Here is an 8,644-nt window from a genome sequence, read left to right on the forward strand (position 1 = left end):
TAATAATAATAATAATAATAATAATAATAATAATAATAATAATAATAATAATAATAATAGTTGACTCTGTCAACATGGATTTCAGTCTATTCCTGGTGACTTTTTTCGCCATTTGCTTTATTGCAGCTTCCACCTCACTTTTTAGAATTTGGGGTTCAGCTTCATATGGCTGTTCATTTTACCATCTCTTTTAAGTAACTCTTCTGTGTATTGCACCCACCATCTTTTTATTCCTTCTTGGTCTTGAATTATGTTATTCTTATTGTCATAGAGTGTCTCAGTCCTTGGTTTGAAATTTCATTTGATTTCCCGGATCTTGTGGAATAGGGCTTTTGTTCTTCCCTTTTTGTTGTTGTCTCCTATTTCATTGCATTGATCATTGTAGTTATCTTTTCACATTAGCCATTGCATTCAGAGTTCTTAGTTTGTTCCTATCTCCCTTTTGTTTTGCTTCTCTTCTTTCCTTTATTACTTGTAGTGTTTTATCTGTCATCCATGGTTTCTTCTCTCTCTTTTTGTCTACTGAGCGTGTCTGTCTGCATTCTTCTTTTATTATGTTCCTGGCTTCTGCCCATAGCTCTTAACCATCTAAATAATGGTTCTCATTCTATTGTACTTACTAGTGTAAATAAATCAATAGGCTTTTTGTTTACCTGCCAATCTTGTCAGGTGGCATTCTCATTGGTTGTCTCCCCCATCCAATCCTCTTCCCTCCTCCCTTTGCATCCCAGTGATTCAATATGAGTTAGGGAGGGAAGTCTAAATATTTCTTTCACACCTGGCTATCAATTGATTAATTTTTTTAAAATATGTTTTTTAATGTCTCCAGATGCACACAAAGAAGGTGGAAGATACCCATCTTCTTGACTGTGATTGCCAGCAATGGAGCATTTCATCCCAGTTGCCACTCCCTTCCCAACAAAGCTCCTTGGGCAAAATTCAAACAACAGTGAGGGGATGATCTGTTGATTACTATCAATCTCTTGGCTGGGCTCAGCTGGGGAGTGGGTGGCAGCAACCAAGGTAAAGCAGTAACAGTTTTAAAAACCTTGCTTAAAACCCTGAGCTGCTTGCTTGAGCATGGCTGTCTAGTGGAGTCTGGGAGCTACAGTCCAAAAAAGTTCATGACCTTCCTCCTTGGAAGTCTTTAAACAGAGGCTGGGTGGCCATCTGTTGGGAATGCTTTGATTGAAAGTTCATGCATGGCAAGGGGTTGGACTGGATAGCCCTTGTGGTCTCTTCCAACTCTATGATTCTATGATAACGTGAAAAAATAGCAATATTGTCTGTCAGCAGCCATAACAACTAAATGAAACCATCATGTACAGATGCAATCTCTCTCTGAATACCAAAGACTGGAGTCAAACAAGAAGGGACATTCACCAGCTTATGAACTTCAGAGCATCTGGCTGGCAGTGTCTGAAAAGAGAAAGCCAGGCTACATGGATCCAGAAGGTCAAACATTTTATTTTTATATTAACCCACAAGATGGTATTCTTCCCTTCCATTTGAAGACAGGAACCAGAAGTAACCAAGTATGCCTCAATTAGAATTTGAATGAACATTCCCAAGATCCCAAGATCTAAAGAACCAAAACTAGGATCTCAAAAAAATAAACCAATACGTATGGTTTATAGTACAGAAGTATTACATCATGAATGAGCTATGCATTTCTTTTTCTTGAAGCAACCATCAAAGATGAACAGAACTCAGTGACTTGAAGTATTATGGGTAACAGCTGTTGCAGAGATTTCACTATTACATTTGTCTTTCCCATGCTTAAAAGTCAAGTATCAGAAGTTTTAATCATATCATTTGTTTTTAACCTCAGGAAATTTTACTATGGGATAAACTAGATGCTGTGCTGGTGGGTTTTTAAACTTTCTTCTCCCAGCCCCATCCAGGTCTCAGTGCCAGCTGATATCCCGCTCTAGAGGTTTTCCAATCTATGATAAACACATGGGGAAGCACAGGGAAGTGCAGTGGAGATGAATTGTCCCTATCTGATTCTGCTAGGTTTTATAGTTCCTCCAGCAGAAGGGCACCACTAGAGCCAGTCCTAGGAGATTAGTAAGTGACAAACGTTTTTCTTGCTTCTGCTAGCAGTGTTCATTCACATGTGCCCAAGTGCCAACTTTACAGCTGGATGAGATGTACACTCACCATAAGTGCCAAACTGAAAAAAATCACCATCATGAACCTAGTGACTCAAAGTTTGTTGGTTATACTGTGTGAAGTGAGCAAGGTGGAAAACAAAACAAAAAAGCAGTGCTTTTTCCTCATTCTATATATTGTTTGGGTTGATGTTATTGTTAGCTGCCCTCAGGTTGACCCCAACTCATGGTGATGAGACACCTCCAAGAATCCCTATCCTTCACTGCCTTGCCCAAATCCTGCAAGCCCTTGCCCATAACCCCCCTGATTGAGTCTATCCATCTGGTTTGTGGTCTTCCCCTCTTTTTTCCACCTTTCCTGGCATTATTGTTTTTTCTAGTGATCCATGGCTTCTTATTATGTGGCTGGAGTACAATACAGTAGTCTCAACTTGATCATTATTGCTTCCAAGGAGAGCTCTGGTTTGATCTGTTCAAGAACTCATTCATTTGTCTTCTTGGCTGTCCACAGTATCCTAAGTACTCTTTTCCAGCACGACATTTCAAATGAGTTAATTTTCTTTCTATCTGCTTCCTTCACTGTCCAGCTCTCACATCTGTACACGGTAATTTGAAAGAGAATGGAAACAGAATAGAATGATTCTGACTTCAGTTGCTCAGTTGCATGTCTGTGTTCTTTGGGTAATAAATACAAATTCACTTTAGAATACTCCCCCCCCCCAAATTTGATGTAATCCTTTTAAATTAAAAAAAAAAGTAAGCACAATACTCACAGAACATAGTCTTTATTTTGAGATGACACTGCCAATCAATATAAGCACTACAGATTCTATGGATATTGTGTGTAAGTATATGTGTCCCTTCAAGTCACCTATTGACTTAGGCCAACCTCACAAATTTCATAGGGTTTTCATAGACAAGAAATACTCAGAGGAGCTTTGCTTTGCTTTCCTATGAAATATAGCCTACAGCACCCGAGATTCCTTGTTGGGTCCCCCAGCCCAATCAGGCCTAACCCCGATTATTTTCCAAGATCAGATGGTGCCTTCTAGATATGTAGGCCCATGAGCACCAGAAATGACTTTTAAAAGAGAGAAAGGTAAAAGATATATTCTCTGATCTTGGACCTTCCAGATAATTTGACCTATGATTCCTATGATCCCTGGCTATTGGCTATGATTTTCTGGGATCAATGGGAGAGGTAGTCCAAAATATCTCAAGACTACCAAATTGGGAAAGTATAATATAAACTGAATGAACAGGCTGATTACACTCCTTAAAATCTACACTCTAAAAGGGTTGGGCAAGCTTTGGCGATCCAGTGACCCATTTTGTATCCTACAGACTGATCAGGCTGTACAGTTCCCTCATGGAAAAATAAATGGTAAGACCATTTTCTAAAAATTCTTTTTTAAAAAATAAAATAAAGGGGCATTCCCTTTGATTAAAAGGAGAATTGCAGGGTCCTGGAGGCTTCTCAGAGGGACAATTCTCCTTTGTTTACTGGATTTTTTCACTAGAAGGAAGATCTGGGGGAGTCCAGAAGGATTCAGGGTACAAAATAGCTTTGGGTAACACATGCATGCCTCAGGCCTTATGATTCTCACCCTTCTCGTTGTGTCCTCTCGATAGATACAGGATGTTTTGAGTCTCCTTAAAGAAATCTTCTGTATTACTTTTCTACTATTCCTTGTGAAGGCTTTCCAGATAGTTTGTAGCTGAGGAAGGCTATACATCATCAGTCAAATTGTGTGAGATCTCGGTTTCATTCAACTTTCCAAAACTCTATGCACATTTGTGCAAAAATCCCATGGAAAGATCTAAAAAAAACTGTCCAATTTCAACCATCCAGGCTTTGAATGTTTAGCTCTTAAAATATCTGACTTTCAGTGTCTCTCTGCTCAACCACAGAAGAGAGGAGACAAAGCCAATATTGCTTGAAGAGTCTGATATTGGTCGCTGCATATCTTTATTTTTTCAAAAATAAAATAAAATAAAATCCAAGCAACATTGGCCTATTTGCTAGCAATTCCTGGCAGCCACTTTTATTCTTATTTTTTTTTTTTTTTTTTGTTATGGTTGTTTTAATTGAGAGATACATCAGATCAAAAAAGTATCATAGACAGGCACATATACATCCATTGCTGTGGTTCATGCTGTTTGTTTTTTGTTTTTGTTTTTTAATGTGTACTGTGAAGTAGGCTGTAGTATTTGCATCCTGGGTTACTTCTGACACCAGAGCACTCTGACAGAGGGGGCTAAATAATTCACAAAACGACAAATCCCAGAATTTCATAGCATTGAGCTATGGCCGTTAAAACTGTGTCAAACAGCATTATTTCTGTAGTGCAGATACTGCCCTGGACAGCTTTGAGATGGAAGGAGGGAAAGGGAATGTTTTCATCCTCTTATCTCGCCTTTACTTCTTCTTTTTTTTTTAAAAAAAAAAGTTTTATTAAACATATAAAATTTATGATAGTTACACATAACAAATGAACAAACAAACATTCAATAACATAACATATACAACATGGCATCTAGACTATTAAACAAAACATAGACATGGGAACAACTTCCTCTTTCCATTCAACGCTTTTATTACTGATGTATTCATTTCTTTCTTCATTGTTTCTAATATTTGCTCTATTTTTTTAATATCCATACTATCATTTATTTGTTTTAATCTATCTATCTTTTCTCCCAGTGCGTTTATTTATCTAGCTGTCTTCTAAATATTGGGTTGCGGAGTCTCCCCATCTTAATTTCCAATAACTTAATATTTCTGACAAGTCCTCTTTTAGCTTAATGAATTTGCCATTTCTAAGCATCATAGTTAGTTTATCTAAGGTCAACATATCATATAATTTATATAAGCAATCTTCTAAAATAGGCATATTTTGATTTTTCTAATTTCTGGTGTATATAATAGAAGTTGATGTATAACAGGAGGTTTTTTATGTCTTTATTTTTTCCTTCTACCACATATAACATGTTCAGTAAATACATTTCAGGGTGTAATGTAAATACATTTCAGGGTGTAATGTAAATTTCATCTTCAAAATTTCTGAAATAGTATTATGAATTGAAGACCAATATTTTTTTAGCATGAGGACATTTCCACCATATATGGTAGAAAGTACCTCCTGATTTGTTGCATTTCCAACAATATGCATTCCTGTTTTTATGCATTTTGGCTAGTCTTCCTGGGGTAAGATGCCATCTAAATAACATCTTATAATATTTTCCTTTATGTCATAACATGGAGTAAATTTTAAATTATCATTCCAAGATTTCTCCCAGTCTTCTCCTTTTTTTATTTTTAAAAAACAGAGTTATGGGATCATAGTGTTTCAGTGAAATAGTGAAGTAGCACTTTTTGCACTGAAACACTGTTTCACTTGATGCAGTGATGTACTACAGTCCAGTGTGCTAATGCAACAAAAAGATTGTAAAGCATAGGATGACACCCCAACCGGACCAAAACCATGCCCCAGTATAATAAAACCTTCTGGTGGGGATCCAAGAAATCATTACAACAAGCAGCCTCACAAAAAGACAAAGAAAGAAAAAGAAATGAGCCCACTGACAGTGAACAAATGTACACAGTGACAGCAACCAACAGTATAAAAATGAAGGAGTTATGCTTCTTTAGACAAATCTGGACAATTCCCATATTTGTAGGACTGAATTAGGCTCTCAGCTTCTAATAACAGGCTCTTCATTTTTCATAGTTGCATAGAAAAGAAATGCAACACAGTATCTTGTCCATAGTGGGTATCATTGTATCTACTGAATCTGGCTTGTAAAGATGTTTGAGGTTTTTCATGGGGTGGGGGCCATTTTTATATACTGAACTTATTTACATTCATACATCTATCCATGTTGAAGATTTTGGATGAGAGTTCAATGAATTAAAACAGGTAACACTTTGAAAATAAATGCATTAAAAAGGGACTGGGACTTTGGACTTGGGATATATATACTGTATGTGAAGAACTTTAATAAATTCATATATTTCTTCATAAGTCCAAAGGTAAAATGTGATTTAAAAAAATATGAATGTGGAAGAAAGCAAAATGAATAGACTGGTCTGCCTCTACGAGCTGCATTTTTTGCCACTAAAACAAAAATATCATGAAACTCAAGGCAAATTTCTAATGATAAATATTTAGGGTATTAATAAGTTCTGTCCTAGTTACTATTTCATTGGAGAGTGGTGAAAAGGATCCCAAAAATGTGCATCTGTCAAAAATAAAGTGTGTGTGTTCTCAGACATCAGCTGAGGATTAAATTCATATATCTGACCTCTCATCCTGCCAACAATGCCGTTTGAAAAAATAATCTCTGATCCTTTATTCTCCAGAGCTTTCCAGAGGGGATGAATACTTTGCCTTCACTTTTTTCTGTCTTTCCAACAGCCAATTTAGTTCAGCCTGTTGGCTGTCTCCCAGGTGATTTCTAATAAAGATGATGTGCATAATCAGATTATTTATTATTATTAGATACCTACTTTATGGCAGTGGTCTGCTAATCAAATTCAGAATTGGAGTGCGGAAGTTTTAGGCAGGCAAGCAGCCAACACAGTCTTAAAAGCAAAGCGAGCACAACCAAGATGGCTTGGAGACACTGTTAAATTCCTTGCATTACCTGATTTTGAAGAGGGTATCCCATTGTTAAATTGAATAAATCGGATCCATAAATACTGAGGGAGAAAGCGAGAGGGAGAGAGAATTACACCTTTCCCCTAGCCCTGACTCTGTAAAACTATTTGATTTTGCTGACACAAAGCATATGCATTTCTTGAACCTAAAGTTATAAAATATTCTGACAATTTTAATATAAACAGGAACCTTTTGCAATGATTGCTTGGATCGAAAATGTTTTTTCCACTTGACATTTTGTTTATGCTTCCTGGCAGAGAAACTTTATTTATGGATAACCAAAGAACACAAATAAACACGGTGGAGAGCTGAAAAATCAGCTTTGATTATGCATGAAAATCTACAATGTCATTGTGTACTCTGGTTCCATATTCTGATTGCCTGTTTATTTTTCTAGAGCTGCTGGCGAGCCCATGGAAGAAGAGCCAGCCTTGTGAAGTGCCAAGTTCTCCATGATATTTCCTGTGTGTGACATCATTGTGTACCTCCACCTACCCCCTCCCCATCTCGAAAAAAAGCACCCTTAGACATGTCTTGTCTGCTGCCTGGGTGGCAGAGATCAGATGGAACGTAAACACACCGGGCACACAATTCTGAACAGCAGCTTCACTTGTTCGTTGGATGGACTTAAAAGGCCTCCTTTGGTGTAACCGCTGCAATTCTAAAGTTACAGCAAACCAGATCTTGCAGAGAGAAAGAGCAAACCTAGAAGCCTGCTTTTTATATGCTGTGTGATGCACTCACCAACTTCAGTGGTAGAATAGAAGCATTTGAGTAATTCCGCGTTCTTGACTATGGTTGTCTATGAAAATTTGAAACAGCTTCCAAAACCACTATATGAGGGTTGGGGGCATATCATCACAAGTCCCACCACTTCTGAATTTTGGAACACATTTTATTTACTCTTTCTCTCCTCTTTCTTTCACACTGTTAAAAATAGTTCAAAAGCTTGATTCAGTGTTCATAGCATAATGAAATTATGGGTCCTTTCTCCGTGGTGCCATTTGAAAGATGTGGTAGCAATTTCAGATTGGGGAAATGTGTGTGAGAGAGTGCGTTTTAAAGGAGGTCAGGAAAATTCAGTCAAAAGAAAGCTTTCCTCCATTGCATTTCAGCTGTTTTAAAAAGAATTGTGCAAAATGGCTCACTAGCTAGGCATTCTTATGTATTTTACTCAGAATTCAGCCCTGGGACTTACTGCCTCATAAAGGGATATAGAATTCCAATCTCGTTGATCGTTTTATGGGTTGGTTCTTCATAATGCCCTTTTGAATGTGGCATTTTCTCCTTGCTCCTAAGAAGGGGCAAATGATGCCCTGTCCTTGCCATAATACTGCATAATTCTCCCTAGCCATTCTGTTATTACAATTTCCATCTGCTCTTTAAGAATCAGTCACTTTCCCGTACCTAATTTCACCTACTTTACTGCCACTTCTGAGGGAGCATAGTGAAATCCACAAAAACTCATGTTCAAGTAAGTCTTAAAGGTGCTGCTAGATTCTTTTTACTCACTCCTATTTTTTTAAAAAAAGACTAATTCAACCTTGCTTCAGACTTTTTCTATTCCCCACCTCTAAGCGAGAAAAGCACCAGAGATATGTTCAGATATCATTTTTTATTTATTTTACAGTGGTTCCTTGGTATTCACTGGGGCTTGGTTCCAGGACCCCTATGGATACCACATCCATGGATTCTCAAATCCCATTAAATACAATGGAATAAGAAAATGGTGTCCCTGATATAAAATGGCAAAATTAAAGTTTGCTTTTTGAAATTTATATATTTTAAAAAATATTTTCAACCCATGGAAGCTTGAATCTATGGATAAAAATCTGTATATGGAAGGCTGTCTATATTATTATTATTATT

The 8,644-nt window shown here is 37.1% G+C and overlaps 1 protein-coding gene across 1 annotated transcript in view; it reads left to right on the forward strand.

The window, feature by feature from the left end:
• HDAC9 (histone deacetylase 9) overlaps positions 1–8,417 on the forward strand; it is a 553,634-nt gene extending 545,217 nt beyond the window's left edge. The window contains exon 26 of the mRNA XM_042472073.1: positions 7,173–8,417. Within this exon, the coding sequence (XP_042328007.1) occupies positions 7,173–7,212 (40 nt within the window). The 3' untranslated portion in view covers positions 7,213–8,417. The remainder of the gene's footprint in view (positions 1–7,172) is intronic.
• The last annotated feature ends 227 nt before the right edge of the window (positions 8,418–8,644 follow it).

The sequence above is a fragment of the Sceloporus undulatus genome, chromosome 6, assembly GCF_019175285.1.
Source record: "Sceloporus undulatus isolate JIND9_A2432 ecotype Alabama chromosome 6, SceUnd_v1.1, whole genome shotgun sequence".
Taxonomy (NCBI): Eukaryota; Metazoa; Chordata; class Lepidosauria; order Squamata; family Phrynosomatidae; genus Sceloporus; species Sceloporus undulatus.